This window comes from Melanerpes formicivorus, unplaced genomic scaffold (assembly GCF_026170545.1).
Source record: "Melanerpes formicivorus ecotype bairdi unplaced genomic scaffold, bMelFor1.0.p_v2 SCAF_14, whole genome shotgun sequence".
Classification (NCBI taxonomy): domain Eukaryota; kingdom Metazoa; phylum Chordata; class Aves; order Piciformes; family Picidae; genus Melanerpes; species Melanerpes formicivorus.
In genome coordinates this window covers 19,125,159-19,142,071 of record NW_027142366.1, presented here as the reverse complement: position 1 = coordinate 19,142,071, position 16,913 = coordinate 19,125,159, and the positions used below count along the sequence as shown (strand labels likewise).

At 60.8% G+C, this 16,913-nt stretch overlaps 1 protein-coding gene across 1 annotated transcript in view; it reads right to left on the bottom strand.

Annotated features, from left to right (window-relative positions):
* The window catches only part of CCDC78 (coiled-coil domain containing 78), a 31,891-nt gene that overhangs the window by 5,953 nt on the left and 9,025 nt on the right, over positions 1–16,913 (bottom strand). Inside the window, exons 7-11 of the mRNA XM_068147301.1 lie at positions 15,935–16,023; positions 14,877–14,955; positions 14,330–14,455; positions 3,092–3,303; positions 139–310 (exon numbers count right to left, since the gene is read on the bottom strand). Coding sequence (XP_068003402.1) covers positions 139–310; positions 3,092–3,303; positions 14,330–14,455; positions 14,877–14,955; positions 15,935–16,023 — 678 coding nt within the window. The remainder of the gene's footprint in view (positions 1–138; positions 311–3,091; positions 3,304–14,329; positions 14,456–14,876; positions 14,956–15,934; positions 16,024–16,913) is intronic.

The following is a 16,913-nucleotide window of genomic DNA, read 5'->3' as shown; positions in this document are numbered from 1 at the left end:
AGCACATCCTGCCCCTTCCCCACAGGAGCACCGCACAGGCACGGGGAGTCCTCGGGGCTCAGGGGCCGAACCTGTCCATGCTGAGACTCCCCCAGCTCAGCCCCCAGGGTCAGCAGCTCAGCTCAGCTCAGCCCCCACCTGCTGCAGCTCCTGCAGCTGCAGCTCCAGCCTGGCTTTCTCCTCCCGCAGGCGGTTCAGCTCCCGGGCGGTGCTGGTCAGCAGCTCAGGCTCCGTGATGGAGAAGTGGAGCTCAGCGGGGCCGCAGTCCATGGTGCTGCCGCCCAGGGCCCGGATCCGCTCTCGCTGCAGCCTGCAAGGGGCCACAGGGCTCAGAGCCTGCGCTGGCACAGACCCCAGGCTGCAGGGGGGATGAAGTGGCACAGCAGGGGTCGGGTTGGAAAGGAGCTTAAATGACCATCCAGCTCCAGCCCCCTGCCAGGGGCAGGGACCCCTCCCACCAGCACAGCTTGCTCAGGGCCTCATCCAGCCTGGTCCTCAACACCTCCAGGCAGGAGGCAGCCACAGCCTCCCTGGGCAGCCTGGGCCAGAGTCTCCCCAGCCTCACTGCAAAGGATTTCTTCCTCCTCTCCACTCTCAGTCTCCTCTCTCCCAGCTCAAAGCCATTGGCCCTGGGCCTGGCACTCCCAGCCCTTGGCCCAAGTCCCTCCCCAGCTCTCCTGGAGCCCTTCAGGTACTGGGAGGCTGCTCTGAGGTCTGCCTGGAGTCTTCTCTTCTGCAGGCTGCACAGCCTCAGCTCTCCCAGCCTGGCCCCACAGGGGAGGTTCTGCAGCCTCTGCTCATCTCTGTGGCCTCCTCTGGAGCCTCTCCAGCAGCTCCAGGTCCTTCCTGTGCTGGGGGCTCAGAGCTGGAGGCAGTGCTGCAGGTGGGGGCTGAGCAGAGCAGAGCAGAGGGGCAGAATCCCCTCCCTGTGCTGCTGCTCTCCCTGCTCTGGCTGCAGCTCAGCACTCAGCTGGCTCTGGGCTGCCAGGGACCACTGCTGGCTCCTGGGGACTTTGTCACCAGCTGACAGCCCCAAGGCCTTCTCCTGCAGGCTGCTCTCAGCCACTCCTCACCCAGCCTGGGTTTGTGCTTGGGCTTGCCCTGCCCCAGCTGCAGGACCTTGTTGATCATCATGAGGTTGGCCTGGGCTCAGCTCTCCTGTCCAGATCCCTTTGCTTCCAAGCCCCTGAGCATTACAACCCCAAGAGCTGCTGCTGCTGGAGCTGCCACTGGCTTGGGACCTGCTGGCTTCTGGCCACCTTGCAGAGGAGAAGTGGGAGAGCCCAGCAGCATGTTCAGTGCTGCTGGGAGCCTGTTCTGAGGGGAGCTTGTCCTGCAGCTATTTGTGGCTTTCATGCCAGGAGAAGTTCTGCTGCTTCCCACAGCCCAAGCTGCTGCCAGAGCTGCAGAGCAGAGCTGAGAGTGCTGCAGAAGTTATTTGTGGTCCCCCTGCCCTGCACCACCCAACCTGCACTCCAGCTCCCACCCTGCATGAGGCACAGAGGCAAGAGCCTTCCCTGGAGCTGTTCAGGGCCAGGCTGGGGGAAGAGGGGAAGGCTCCAGGGGGACCTCAGAGCTGCTGTCAGGAGCTGAAGGGATCCTGCAGGAAGGCTGCAGAGGAACTTTTGCTGAGGGGCTCTGAGGCAGGCCCAGGGGGAAGGGTTTGGAGCTGAGGCAGAGCAGGGTTAGAGTGGAGCTGAGGAAGAAGTTGTTGAGTGTGAGGCTGCTGAGGCTCTGGCCCAGGCTGCCCAGGGAGGCTGTGGCTGCCTCCTGCCTGGGAGGCAGAGGTTACTGTGGGGCACTTCCACCTGGCCTTTAGGAGGCAGCTGAGGAGAGAGTCAGAGCCTAGGCCAGTCCTAGCCAAGCCCAAGTCTAACCCAGCCCAGTCCTACCCCAGCCCAGTCCTACCCTAGCCCAGTCCTAGCCCAGCCCAGTCCTAGCCCAGCCCAGTCCTACCCTAGCCCAGTCCTAGCTCAGCCCAGTCCTGCCCTAGCCCAGTCCTAGCTCAGCCCAGTCCTGCCCCAGCCCAGTCCTAGCCCAGCCCAGTCCTGCCCTAGCCCAGTCCTAGCCCAGCCCAGTCCTAGCCCAGCCCAGTCCTACCCTAGCCCAGTCCTAGCTCAGCCCAGTCCTGCCCTAGCCCAGTCCTAGCCCAGCCCAGTCCTGCCCTAGCCCAGTCCTGCCCTAGCCCAGTCCTGCCCTAGCCCAGTCCTAGCCCAGCCCAGTCCTGCCCTAGCCCAGTCCTGCCCCAGCCCAGTCCTGCCCCAGCCCAGTCCTACCCCAGCCCAGTCCTGCCCTAGCCCAGTCCTACCCCAGCCCAGTCCTGCCCTAGCCCAGTCCTAGCCCAGCCCAGTCCTGCCCTAGCCCAGTCCTAGCCCAGCCCAGTCCTGCCCTAGCCCAGTCCTGCCCCAGCCCAGTCCTGCCCTAGCCCAGTCCTAGCCCAGCCCAGTCCTACCCCAGCCCAGTCCTGCCCTAGCCCAGTCCTACCCCAGCCCAGTCCTGCCCTAGCCCAGTCCTAGCCCAGCCCAGTCCTGCCCCAGCCCAGTCCTGCCCTAGCCCAGTCCTAGCCCAGCCCAGTCCTAGCCCAGCCCAGTCCTAGCCTAGCCCAGTCCTACCCTAGCCCAGTCCTGCCCCAGCCCAGTCCTAGCCCAGCCCAGCCCTAGCCCAGCCCAGTCCTAGCCCAGCCCAGTCCTAGCCCAGCCCAGTCCTAGCCCAGCCCAGTCCTGCCCTAGCCCAGTCCTAGCCCAGCCCAGTCCTAGCCCAGCCCAGTCCTGCCCTAGCCCAGTCCTAGCCCAGCCCAGTCCTGCCCTAGCCCAGTCCTGCCCTAGCCCAGTCCTAGCCCAGCCCAGTCCTGCCCTAGCCCAGTCCTGCCCTAGCCCAGTCCTAGCCCAGCCCAGTCCTGCCCTAGCCCAGTCCTGCCCTAGCCCAGTCCTGCCCTAGCCCAGTCCTAGCCCAGCCCAGTCCTGCCCTAGCCCGGCCCTAGCCCGGCCCTAGCCCCTCCTAGCCCGGCCCTAGCCCGGTCCTAGCCCCTCCTAGCCCGGTCCTAGCCCCTCCTAGCCCGGCCCTAGCCCCTCCTAGCCCGGGCCAGCCCTACCCATAGGCGATCAGGAGGCTCTGGTGCCTCCTGGCCAGGCTCCTCAGCCGTTTCCTGTAGCCCTGGGCTGCTGTGGCCAGCTGCTCCTCCCGAGCCCTGTGGGCAGCTCTGATCTCCCTCAGCATGCTCTCCACGAAGCTCTTCATGGCAGCAGGAGCAGCTGGGGCTCCGCTGGGCCCTGCTGCTGCGCTGGATTTGCTGTCCATGTAGGCCTTTAAGGAGAGAAAGAGAGGGATGTGAGGGAGGATCTGTCCGGGCTGGCTGCAGGGGGCTTGCCTTAAGTGACCTTTAAAGGTCCCTTCCAACCCCACCCAGGCCATGAGTCTGTGCAGTCTTTCCCTGCAGCCTTCCATAGGGAAGGTCCAGGCACATCCATGGTAGCAGCCCAGGGGAGAGGGAGCAGTTTCCCTGGGCAAAGAGCAGGAAGAGCTGAGAGCCAGCAAGGCTCCTGGGGCCAGGCAGTGCCCCTGGGGGTGATCTGCCCTGGGGGCAGCAGCTGCTGTCAGGAGGTACCACAGGGGCATGGAATCACTTGGCTGGGAGAGACCTTGGAGGTCATCCAGCCCAAGCCTGAGCCCAGCACTGCCAGGGCAGCACTGAGCCATGGCCCTCAGCACCACTGAGCCCTGGCCCTCAGCACCAAGTCCAAGTGCCAGGGGCTGCACTTTGGCCACACCAACCCCAGGCAGAGCTACAGGCTGGGGTCAGAGTGGCTGAGAGCAGCCAGGCAGAGAGGGACCTGGGGGTGCTGATTGACAGCCACCTGAACAGGAGCCAGCAGTGTGCCCAGCTGGCCAAGAAGGCCAAGGGCATCCTGGCCTGCAGCAGGAAGAGTGTGGCCAGCAGGAGCAGGGAAGTCCTTGTGCCCTGTGCTCAGCACTGCTCAGGCCACCCCTTGAGTCCTGTGTCCAGCTCTGGGCTCCTCAGCTCAAGAAGGACATTGAGAGACTTGAAGGTGTCCAGAGAAGGGCAACAGAGCTGGGGAGGGGTCTGGGGCACAGCCCTGTGAGGAGAGGCTGAGGGAGCTGGGGTTGCTTAGCCTGGAGAAGAGGAGGCTCAGGGGAGACCTTCTTGCTCTCTGCAACTCCCTGCAGGGAGGTTGTAGCCGGGTGGGGGTTGGGCTCTGCTCCCAGGCAGGCAGCCAGCAGCAGAACAAGAGGACACAGTCTCAAGCTGTGCCAGGGGAGGTTTAGACTCGAGGTGAGGAGAAAGTTCCTCACCAAGAGAGTCATTGGAATGTACTGCCCAGGGAGATGGTGGAGTCCCCATCCCTGGAGGTGTTCAGGAGGGGATTGGATGTGGCCCTTGGTGCCATGGGTTAGCCATGAGGTCTGTGGTGACAGCTTGGACTTGGTGATCTTTGAGGTCTCTTCCAACCTTAGTGATACTGTGAGACTGTGATACCACTGAGCCCTGGCCCTCAGCACCACAGCCACACAGCTCTGGAACCCCTCCAGCCATGGGGACTGCACCACTGCCCTGGGCAGCCTGGGCCAGGCCTGGACAACCCTCAAGGGGAAGAAATTGTTCCTCATGGCCAACACAAACCTGCCCTGGGGCAGCTTGAGGCCATTGCCTCTTGTCCTGTCCCTTGTTCCTAGGGAGCAGAGCCCAAGCCCCAGCTGGCTGCAGCCTCCTCTCAGGGAGCTGCAGAGAGCAAGGAGGTCTCCCTCAGCCTCCTCTTCTCCAGGCTCAACACCCCCAGCTCCCTCAGCTGCTCCTCCCCAGCCCTCTTCCCCAGACCCTTCCCCAGCTCTCTTGCCCTTCCCTGGCCCTGCTCCAGCTCCTCAGTGTCCTTCCTGCAGTGAAGGGCCCAAGGCTGAGCCCAGTGCTCAAGGTGCTCTTGTCCTATCCCTGGGAAAATGAGTTGGGGCACAACCACTCCTCACGAGCTCAGTCAGCTCCAGAGCTGGAGCAGCCTCACTTGGCCCTTTGACTACATCCCTGCTGTAGAAATAGAAGGCAGGGAGCACAAAAATATCCTGCAGCAGCAGCAGCAGCAGCAGGAGGAGGAGGAGGAGGAGGAGGAGGAGCGGCGGCGAGCGCCAGGCAGGCCAGGGGAGGCAGCAGAATGGAGCTCCTGGAGCAGGGCTGGGAGCTGGGGGATCCAGAATGGATCTGCTGGGTCAGAATCCTCCCAGGGCTGGCTCACCAAAGGCAAGCATCTGAGCAGCCATCCCAGCAGCAAGCACTTCCAGGCCTTTCTTCTTGCCACATAGACTCACAGAGCTGGCAGGGCTGGGAGGGAGCTCAAGGCTCAGCCAGCTCCAACCCCCTGCCATGGGCAGGGACACCTCACACCACAGCAGGTTGCTCACAGCCACCTCCAGCCTGGCTGCAAACACCTCCAGGCAGGAGGCTTCCACCACCTCCCTGGGCAACCTGGGCCAGGCTCTCACCACCCTCCTGGGCAACAACTTCTTCCTCACAGCCAATCTCAATCTCCCCACTTCTAGTTCCGCTCCATCCCCCCCAGTCCTGTCCCTCCCTGACCCCCTCCAAAGTCCCTCCCCAGCTTTCCTGGAGCCTCAAGGCCACAAGGAGGTCTCCTGGGAGCCTTCTCCTCTCCAGCCTGCACAACCCCAACTCTCTCAGGCTGTGCTCACAGCAGAGCAGCTCCAGCCCTCTGCTCCTCCTCCTGGCCCTGCTCTGGACACCTTCCAGCCCCTCCAGCTCCTTCCTGGCACAGAGGCTGCAGATGTCCTGGTAGCCCTTTGCTTCCTTTTAGCTGCATCAACCCTTCCTGATGATATCTTGGTAGCTCTGTTCCTCCTCCAAATTGCACCAGGACAGGGCTGAGCATCTTCTGCTGCTGCTGAAGCTCTTCCCAGCATTTCTTCCCCACATGCTGGACCCTGAGGTGGAGCAGGGATGTCCACCACCACCACCACCACCAGCAGCAGCAGCCTAAAGCCATGGGCACCTCTACCATCCCCTTGGCATCTCCAGAGGCCTTCTGTACTGCACTGCAGCTCTCCCCTGGGTGGGGAGAAGAAAGAAATCTCCTCCAGGCTCACTGCTCATTGATGCTGTGCCCAGGCCTGAGCCTGGCTGCAGCTCCCACCCAGGGCTGGCCATGCCCTGGGAGCCCTGCTCAGCACCCAAGCTTCTCACAGCAGCTCCCAGGCACTGCTGTCACACAGCTCTGTCCCCATGGGGGCTGGCAGCTCCCAGGCACTGCTGTCACACAGCTCTGTCCCCATGGGGGCTGGCAGCTCCCAGGCACTGGTGTCACACAGCTCTGTCCCCATGGCTGGCAGCTCCCAGGCACTGGTGTCACACAGCTCTGTCCCCTTGGGGGCTGGCAGCTCCCAGGCACTGGTGTCACACAGCTCTGTCCCCATGGCTGGCAGCTCCCAGGCACTGGTGTCACACAGCTCTGTCCCCTTGGGGGCTGGCAGCTCCCAGGCACTGGTGTCACACAGCTCTGTCCCCTTGGCTGGCAGCTCCCAGGCACTGCTGTCACACAGCTCTGTCCCCTTGGCTGGCAGCTCCCAGGCACTGGTGTCACACAGCTCTGTCCCCTTGGCTGGCAGCTCCCAGGCACTGGTGTCACACAGCTCTGTCCCCTTGGCTGGCAGCTCCCAGGCACTGGTGTCACACAGCTCTGTCCCCATGGCTCCCAGGCACTGGTGTCACACAGCTCTGTCCCCTTGGGGGCTGGCAGAGCTCTCTGTGGGGACAGCAGCAGTGTCACCCCAGAGCCAGCAGCAGGGCTGGCAGTGGCATTGCCCAGCCTGGTGAGGGAGGTTGTCAGGGTAATGGAGCCTGGAAGCCAGCTGGAAGGCAGCCACAGTAAATAAGCTTCCAGTCCAAGTGATGTGACCAAGAGAAGTCCCAGCAGAAACTGAGAGACCTTTTTCTGTGGCCATACAGCAAAGCTGGCTGAGGAGAGGAGCTGCTGCCTGCTGCCCCAGGCCAAGCTGGGGGCACAGAGTCTACTCCCAGCAGCAAGCAGGGCTCCCTCTGCCTGCTCTGCTCCATGGACCAGGCTGGAGGGGAAAGAGCCTGCAGCCAGCGCTGAGACACTCCTCCACTGGGCCAGGAGAGCAGGCTGAGGGCTGGAAGGGAGCTCTGGAGCTCAGCCAGCCCAAGCCCTGCTCCAGCAGGGCACCCCCAGCACCCTGCCCAGCAGCACAGTGCCCAGGGGGGGTTGGAAGCTCTCCACACCAGCAGACTCCACAACCTCTCTGGGCAGCCTGCTCCAGGCCTCCAGCAGCCTCACCCCAAACAACTTTCTCCTCCTGCTCAGCTCCAACCTCCTGCCTGACACTTTCTGCCCCTTGCTGTCCCTTCTGCTGGCCCTGGGCAGCACTCAGCAGAGCCTGGCCCCAGCCTCTTGCCCCCCACAGCTCCTTTAGCTCTTGCTGAGCATTGCTCAGCTGCCCTCTGGGGCTGCTCTTCTGCAGGCTCTCAGCCCCAGGGCTCTCAGCCTCTGCTGCTCCCAGAGCTGCTCCAGGCCCCTCAGCAGCTCTGCAGCCTGCCCTGGCCTCTCTCCAGCAGTTCTCTGTCTCTCTGAGGTTACAGCCAAGGAGTTCACCTTTGGCTTCTGCACCCTGCTCCACCACATTCTCAGGATGTTGTGTGGGCACAGAGCTCCTTCCCCATGCTTCCAGGTCCTGCAGCACCCCAGGATCTGTGCTGTGTGCTGTCTCTGTGTCCTGGAGCCTCAAACCCCCAAACATGCCCTAGCCCAGACCATGGCTAAGCACCTCTGAAGGTGCTCACCTGGCCACTTCCTGGGCTCCAGCTACCAGCTGTGATTCACTTTGGGACACAGCTGGGAGCTGTGTGTGCCCCTGGCCATGTTTGGATAGGTCCAGGGGTCAGGGATCTATGCTACCAAAGGGCATTAGTTGTCCTGGGACAGTATTTAAAGCAGCCAAGAAGTCAGGCAGCTTGCCTTGTGCTCACCCAGACAGCAACTACAGGCAGATGATGCCAGAGTGGCAGTGCAGGACCTGCCCCAGCAGGCAACAGCTACCCCCAGGCCTTGCACCTGCAGAGAGGCTGAAAGGGGAAAAGCTCCAAGGGAACTGAATCCCAGAAGAGGCAACAAGGCACACAAGAGGAGGCCCCCAGCCCTCTCTGGGCCAAGGGAAGCTCCAGACCATGAACTGGGTACAAGAGGAGGCCCCCAGCCCTCTCTGGGCCAAGGACTGCTGCAACCATAGCCACAGCAGCTGGGAAGATACAGAACACAGAATGGACCAGGGTGGGAAGGACCTTGGAGATCACCAAGTCCAACCTCTCCCCCAGCACCATCTGATCAACTCAACCATGGCACCAAGGGCCTCAGCCAGGCTCTTCCTGAACACCTCCAGGGATGGGGACTCCACCACCTCCCTGGGCAGCACATCCCAGTGGCCAATCTCTCTTGCTGGGAAGAACTTTCTCCTCATCCCCAGCCTGAACCTCCCCTGCCACAGCTTGAGACTGTGTCCTCTTGTTCTGGTGCAGGCTGCCTGGGAGAAGAGCCCAACCCCCACCTGGCTCCAACCTCCCTGCAGGGAGTTGCAGAGAGCAAGAAGGTCTCCCCTGAGCCTCCTCTTCTCCAGGCTAAGCAACCCCAGCTCCCTCAGCCTCTCCTCACAGGGCTGTGCCCCAGACCCCTCCCCAGCTTTGTTGCCCTTCTCTGGACACCTTCAAGTCTCTCAATGTCCTTCTTGACCTGAGGAGCCCAGAGCTGGACACAGGACTCAAGGGGTGGCCTGAGCAGTGCTGAGCACAGGGCACAAGGACTTCCCTGCTCCTGCTGGCCACACTCTTCCTGATGCAGGCCAGGATGCCCTTGGCCTTCTTGTCCCACTGGGCACACTGCTGGCTCATGTTCAGCTGCTGTCTGCCAGCACCCCCAGGTCCCTATCTGCCTGGCTGCTCTCAGCCACTCTGACCCCAGCCACTGTGGTGAGTCCCCAACTGTCTGCCACAGAATCCACTTCTGGAAAATCAAGAAGCCAGCACCTGCAGTTCCAGTGTGAGTTCCTGGACTGGGAATGCTTAGAGCTGTCCTTGAAACCCTGAGCTGTCTGTGGGCAGTGAATCACTGCATCCCTGAGCTGTCTGTGTCTGTGGGCAGTGAATCACTGCATCCCTGAGCTGTCTGTGGGCAGTGAATCACTGCATCCCTGAGCTGTCTGTGGGCAGTGAATCACTGCATCCCTGAGCTGTCTGTGTCTGTGGGCAGTGAATCACTGCATCCCTGAGCTGTCTGTGGGCAGTGAATCACTGCATCCCTGAGCTGCCTGTGGGCAGTGAATCACTGCATCCCTGAGCTGTCTGTGTCTGTGGGCAGTGAATCACTGCATCCCTGAGCTGTCTGTGGGCAGTGAATCACTGCATCCCTGAGCTGTCTGTGCCTGTGGGCAGTGAATCACTGCATCCCTGAGCTGTCTGTGCCTGTGGGCAGTGAATCACTGCATCCCTGAGCTGTCTGTGTCTGTGGGCAGTGAATCACTGCATCCCTGAGCTGTCTGTGGGCAGTGAATCACTGCATCCCTGAGCTGTCTGTGCCTGTGGGCAGTGAATCACTGCATCCCTGAGCTGTCTGTGTCTGTGGGCAGTGAATCACTGCATCCCTGAGCTGTCTGTGGGCAGTGAATCACTGCATCCCTGAGCTGTCTGTGGGCAGTGAATCACTGCATCCCTGAGCTGTCTGTGTCTGTGGGCAGTGAATCACTGCATCCCTGAGCTGTCTGTGGGCAGTGAATCACTGCATCCCTGAGCTGTCTGTGCCTGTGGGCAGTGAATCACTGCATCCCTGAGCTGTCTGTGGGCAGTGAATCACTGCATCCCTGAGCTGCCTGTGCCTGTGGGCAGTGAATCACTGCATCCCTGAGCTGTCTGTGGGCAGTGAATCACTGCATCCCTGAGCTGTCTGTGCCTGTGGGCAGTGAATCACTGCATCCCTGAGCTGTCTGTGTCTGTGGGCAGTGAATCACTGCATCCCTGAGCTGTCTGTGCCTGTGGGCAGTGAATCACTGCATCCCTGAGCTGTCTGTGTCTGTGGGCAGTGAATCACTGCATCCCTGAGCTGTCTGTGCCTGTGGGCAGTGAATCACTGCATCCCTGAGCTGTCTGTGGGCAGTGAATCACTGCATCCCTGAGCTGTCTGTGTCTGTGGGCAGTGAATCACTGCATCCCTGAGCTGTCTGTGTCTGTGGGCAGTGAATCACTGCATCCCTGAGCTGTCTGTGTCTGTGGGCAGTGAATCACTGCATCCCTGAGCTGCCTGTGCCTGTGGGCAGTGAATCACTGCATCCCTGAGCTGCCTGTGCCTGTGGGCAGTGAATCACTGCATCCCTGAGCTGTCTGTGGGCAGTGAATCACTGCATCCCTGAGCTGCATGTGTCTGTGGGCAGTGAATCACTGCATCCCTGAGCTGCCTGTGCCTGTGGGCAGTGAATCACTGCATCCCTGAGCTGTCTGTGGGCAGTGAATCACTGCATCCCTGAGCTGTCTGTGGGCAGTGAATCACTGCATCCCTGAGCTGTCTGTGCCTGTGGGCAGTGAATCACTGCATCCCTGAGCTGTCTGTGTCTGTGGGCAGTGAATCACTGCATCCCTGAGCTGTCTGTGGGCAGTGAATCACTGCATCCCTGAGCTGTCTGTGGGCAGTGAATCACTGCATCCCTGAGCTGTCTGTGGGCAGTGAATCACTGCATCCCTGAGCTGTCTGTGGGCAGTGAATCACTGCATCCCTGAGCTGTCTGTGGGCAGTGAATCACTGCATCCCTGAGCTGTCTGTGGGCAGTGAATCACTGCATCCCTGAGCTGTCTGTGGGCAGTGAATCACTGCATCCCTGAGCTGCCTGTGTCTGTGGGCAGTGAATCACTGCATCCCTGAGCTGTCTGTGGGCAGTGAATCACTGCATCCCTGAGCTGTCTGTGCCTGTGGGCAGTGAATCACTGCATCCCTGAGCTGCCTGTGGGCAGTGAATCACTGCATCCCTGAGCTGCCTGTGGGCAGTGAATCACTGCATCCCTGAGCTGTGTGTGCCTGTGGGCAGTGAATCACTGCATCCCTGAGCTGTCTGTGCCTGTGGGCAGTGAATCACTGCATCCCTGAGCTGTCTGTGCCTGTGGGCAGTGAATCACTGCATCCCTGAGCTGTCTGTGGGCAGTGAATCACTGCATCCCTGAGCTGTCTGTGGGCAGTGAATCACTGCATCCCTGAGCTGTCTGTGGGCAGTGAATCACTGCATCCCTGAGCTGTCTGTGTCTGTGGGCAGTGAATCACTGCATCCCTGAGCTGTCTGTGCCTGTGGGCAGTGAATCACTGCATCCCTGAGCTGTCTGTGCCTGTGGGCAGTGAATCACTGCATCCCTGAGCTGTCTGTGCCTGTGGGCAGTGAATCACTGCATCCCTGAGCTGTCTGTGCCTGTGGGCAGTGAATCACTGCATCCCTGAGCTGTCTGTGCCTGTGGGCAGTGAATCACTGCATCCCTGAGCTGTCTCTGTCTGTGGGCAGTGAATCACTGCATCCCTGAGCTGTCTGTGCCTGTGGGCAGTGAATCACTGCATCCCTGAGCTGTCTCTGTCTGTGGGCAGTGAATCACTGCATCCCTGAGCTGCCTGTGCCTGTGGGCAGTGAATCACTGCATTCCTGAGCTGTCTGTGTCTGTGGGCAGTGAATCACTGCATCCCTGAGCTGTCTGTGCCTGTGGGCAGTGAATCACTGCATCCCTGAGCTGTCTGTGCCTGTGGGCAGTGAATCACTGCATCCCTGAGCTGTCTGTGTCTGTGGGCAGTGAATCACTGCATCCCTGAGCTGTCTGTGCCTGTGGGCAGTGAATCACTGCATCCCTGAGCTGTCTGTGCCTGTGGGCAGTGAATCACTGCATCCCTGAGCTGTCTGTGGGCAGTGAATCACTGCATCCCTGAGCTGTCTGTGTCTGTGGGCAGTGAATCACTGCATCCCTGAGCTGCCTGTGGGCAGTGAATCACTGCATCCCTGAGCTGTCTGTGTCTGTGGGCAGTGAATCACTGCATCCCTGAGCTGTCTGTGTCTGTGGGCAGTGAATCACTGCATCCCTGAGCTGCCTGTGGGCAGTGAATCACTGCATCCCTGAGCTGTCTGTGCCTGTGGGCAGTGAATCACTGCATCCCTGAGCTGTCTGTGGGCAGTGAATCACTGCATCCCTGAGCTGCCTGTGGGCAGTGAATCTCTGCATCCCTGAGCTGTCTGTGCCTGTGGGCAGTGAATCACTGCATCCCTGAGCTGTCTGTGGGCAGTGAATCACTGCATCCCTGAGCTGTCTGTGCCTGTGGGCAGTGAATCACTGCATCCCTGAGCTGTCTGTGTCTGTGGGCAGTGAATCACTGCATCCCTGAGCTGTCTGTGCCTGTGGGCAGTGAATCACTGCATCCCTGAGCTGTCTGTGGGCAGTGAATCACTTCATCCCTGAGCTGTCTGTGGGCAGTGAATCACTGCATCCCTGAGCTTCTGTGCCTGTGGGCAGTGAATCACTGCATCCCTGAGCTGCCTGTGGGCAGTGAATCTCTGCATCCCTGAGCTGTCTGTGGGCAGTGAATCACTGCATCCCTGAGCTGTCTGTGGGCAGTGAATCACTGCATCCCTGAGCTCTCTGTGTCTGTGGGCAGTGAATCACTGCATCCCTGAGCTGTCTGTGCCTGTGGGCAGTGAATCACTGCATCCCTGAGCTGCCTGTGGGCAGTGAATCACTGCATCCCTGAGCTGTCTGTGCCTGTGGGCAGTGAATCACTGCATCCCTGAGCTGTCTGTGGGCAGTGAATCACTGCATCCCTGAGCTGTCTGTGGGCAGTGAATCACTGCATCCCTGAGCTGTCTGTGGGCAGTGAATCACTGCATCCCTGAGCTGCCTGTGGGCAGTGAATCACTGCATCCCTGAGCTGTCTGTGGGCAGTGAATCACTGCATCCCTGAGCTGCCTGTGGGCAGTGAATCACTGCATCCCTGAGCTGTCTGTGCCTGTGGGCAGTGAATCACTGCATCCCTGAGCTGTCTGTGGGCAGTGAATCACTGCATCCCTGAGCTGTCTGTGTCTGTGGGCAGTGAATCACTGCATCCCTGAGCTGTCTGTGCCTGTGGGCAGTGAATCACTGCATCCCTGAGCTGTCTGTGCCTGTGGGCAGTGAATCACTGCATCCCTGAGCTGCCTGTGTCTGTGGGCAGTGAATCACTGCATCCCTGAGCTGTCTGTGTCTGTGGGCAGTGAATCACTGCATCCCTGAGCTGTCTGTGTCTGTGGGCAGTGAATCACTGCATCCCTGAGCTGCCTGTGCCTGTGGGCAGTGAATCACTGCATCCCTGAGCTGCCTGTGCCTGTGGGCAGTGAATCACTGCATCCCTGAGCTGTCTGTGTCTGTGGGCAGTGAATCACTGCATCCCTGAGCTGTCTGTGTCTGTGGGCAGTGAATCACTGCATCCCTGAGCTGTCTGTGCCTGTGGGCAGTGAATCACTGCATCCCTGAGCTGTCTGTGCCTGTGGGCAGTGAATCACTGCATCCCTGAGCTGTCTGTGTCTGTGGGCAGTGAATCACTGCATCCCTGAGCTGTCTGTGGGCAGTGAATCACTGCATCCCTGAGCTGTCTGTGTCTGTGGGCAGTGAATCACTGCATCCCTGAGCTGTCTGTGGGCAGTGAATCACTGCATCCCTGAGCTGTCTGTGTCTGTGGGCAGTGAATCACTGCATCCCTGAGCTGTCTGTGTCTGTGGGCAGTGAATCACTGCATCCCTGAGCTGTCTGTGGGCAGTGAATCACTGCATCCCTGAGCTGTCTGTGGGCAGTGAATCACTGCATCCCTGAGCTTCCTGTGGGCAGTGAATCACTGCATCCCTGAGCTGTCTGTGGGCAGTGAATCACTGCAGCCCTGAGCTGTCTGTGGGCAGTGAATCACTGCATCCCTGAGCTGTCTGTGGGCAGTGAATCACTGCATCCCTGAGCTGTCTGTGGGCAGTGAATCACTGCATCCCTGAGCTGTCTGTGGGCAGTGAATCACTGCATCCCTGAGCTGTCTGTGGGCAGTGAATCACTGCATCCCTGAGCTGTCTGTGTCTGTGGGCAGTGAATCACTGCATCCCTGAGCTGTCTGTGGGCTCTAATTCCCACCCCCCACCAATCTAAGCTGTGTCTACACTTGGTCAGTAGGTTCCAGCCGTGTTTGGAGGCAGCCCTGCCGGAGAGATCAAGCAGCAGAGTGCCTCAGGATGTTCACCTGCTTGCCCCCTGCCGAGCCCGGGGCCGGGTACTCACCGCCAGCTCCCGCAGGCTGCGAGCCAGCCGGCAGCGATATTCCTCCTGTAGCTCCTTCAGCCGCAGCTGCAGCTGCGAGTTCTCTGCCTCCACCTCCTGCAGCTGCCTCTGGGAGCTCAGCAGCACCTAGGGACAGCAAACAGCTCCCTGCTGCCATCGCTCCTGGGACAAGCCAGGGGCGCTGAGAAGCTCCCCGGGAGGTGGGGCTGGGGTGGGAGAGGGTTTCATTGGCAGTATTGAGCTGTGAAGGTGCTGGCTTTGCCCAGGAGCCCCCAGGGGATGGTCAGAGTCTCTATTCTGTCATTTGCAATCCCCCCCTCGAGCTCCCCTCAGCGATTTCACCAACTCAGTGACGAAGCTTCCTCCCACCAGCCCTGGCAAGCAGCCCCTTCCACCATGTGCCTCACAGCCCGGCAGCAGGAACCTGAGCAGGGAGGAGCACCCTGGCATCTCCCTGCAGAGTACCTCAGCACCAGGCATCCAGCCCCTGCCAGCTCCCTGGCACCCAGGAGCAGCAGGAAGGGGCTGGCAGGAAGCCTTCCCTTACCGCTGCCTGCTCCACCTGCTTCTGCTGGCTCTGCCCAGCCGCTGCCTTTGCCTCCTGCAGCTCCTTCTCCATCGCCACCCTGGGCACACAGGAAGAAGTGGGGCTTAGTTTCACCCCCTCGAACTTCTCTACAGGTCCACTGGAACCAGCTTGGGGAAGGAGAGCACCACAGGAGGTCAGAAACCTCTCAGCAGCAGCTGGCAGCCCTTAGCTGTTTGCCAGCCAGCAGCCCCAGAGCTCTTGCAGCCGGAGCTGATTGTCCTCCCCAGGCAGAGGCTGCTGCTGCAGTGGCCCTTTGCTGGGGCACTGACTGCAGCCCAGCCTCCTGGGGGTTAGGGCCTGGACTCACCTCTGGGCTGTGCCCTGCTTGCTGTGTTGGTGCACAGGGTGGATGTTCAAAGGCCAGTTTGGCACTTTCACAGAACCAGAGAATGGGTTGGGGTGGAAGAGCTTCAGGATCACCCAGCTCCAGCCCCCTGCCAGGGGCAGGGACCCCTCCCACCAGCACAGCTTGCTCAGGGCCTCATCCAGCCTGGTCCTGAACACCTCCAGGCAGGAGGCAGCCACAGCCTCCCTGGGCAGCCTGTGCCAGAGTCTCCCCAGCCTCACTGCAAAGGATTTCTTCCTCCTCTCTACTCTCAGTCTCCTCTCTCCCAGCTCAAAGCCATTGGCCCTGGGCCTGGCACTCCCAGCCCTTGTCCCAAGTCCCTCCCCAGCTCTCCTGGAGCCCTTCAGGTACTGGGAGGCTGCTTTGAGGTCTGCCTGGAGCCTTCTCTTCTCCAGGCTGCACAGCCCCAGCTCTCCCAGCCTGGCCCCACAGGGGAGGTTCTGCAGCCCTCTGAACAGCCTTTAACCAGCATCAACTTTAGGCAGGCAGCCAGCTGACTCAAGAGCCCTGCAAGCATCAGGTTTTGCTTGCAGGCCTCACTTCTTCTGAGGGTGACTCCTCATTTCTCCCCCTGTATCCCACCAAAGGCAGGCTGCCTCCTCTTCCTCTTCCCATGGAGCTCATTCTGCTTCCCTGAGCAGCAGCAGCAGGGCTGCCCTCAGACACTCACACTCTCTCTTCCAGCTTCTGCTGCTGCCACTCATAGGTTTTCTTCAGCTTCTCAAGCTCCCCTTTGATGTGATCCTGGTCTCCAGGCAACTGAAGGACACAGAAAGAGGAAGATGAGATGAGCTCAGAGAGGGAGTTGGGATGGGGAATGCACCCAGAGGGGTCTGGGAAGGCTCCAGAGCAGGAGACTCCACAACCTCTCTGAGCAGCCTGCCCCAGGCCTCTGGGAGCCTCACAGTGCAGAAGTTCCTCCTCCTGCTGAGGTGGAACCTCCTGGGCTGCAGTTTCCATCCACTGCCCCTTGGCCTAGCCCAGGCTGCAATTGAGCAGAGCCTGGCCCTGTCCCCTGCCTCCTGACTCCCAGCCCTCAGCTATTGATAGACATTGATCAGATTCCTCTCAGCCTTCTCCTCTCCAGACTAAGCCCCCCCAGGGCTCTCAGCCTCTCCTCCCCAGGCAGTGCTCCAGGCCCTGCAGCATCCTTGGAGCCTCCCTTGGGCTCTCTGCAGCAGATCCCTGTCCCTCCTGAGCTGGGGAGCCCAGAGCTGGATGCAATATTGCAGGGGAGGTCTCCTCAGGGCAGGGCAGAGGGGGAGGAGAAGCTCCCTGGCCCTGCTGGCCAGCCTCTGCTGAATGCCCCCCAGGACCCCCTTGGCCTTCTTGGCCCCCAGGGCACATTGCAGTGCCCTGCAGACCTTGCTGCCCCCCAGCACTCCCCAGGCCCTGCTCCACAGGGCTGAAGGGAGGAGAGCCTCCAGCTGGGCAAGGGCAGAGTGGGGCAGGGCTGGGCTTAATGGGAGCCCTCCAGGGCCCAGCAGCAGCTGTGTGTGAGCTGGAGGCAGGGCACTGGCAGCTCCCAGAGTCCCTCTGCCAGGGGAAGCTCTCACACTGAGAGGCACATCCCCTGCAGGAGCTGCTTGGGGTGGGAGCAGCTGGTTTGGCAGGGCTGCAGATGGGAAGGAGGCAGGGAGCACCTTGGG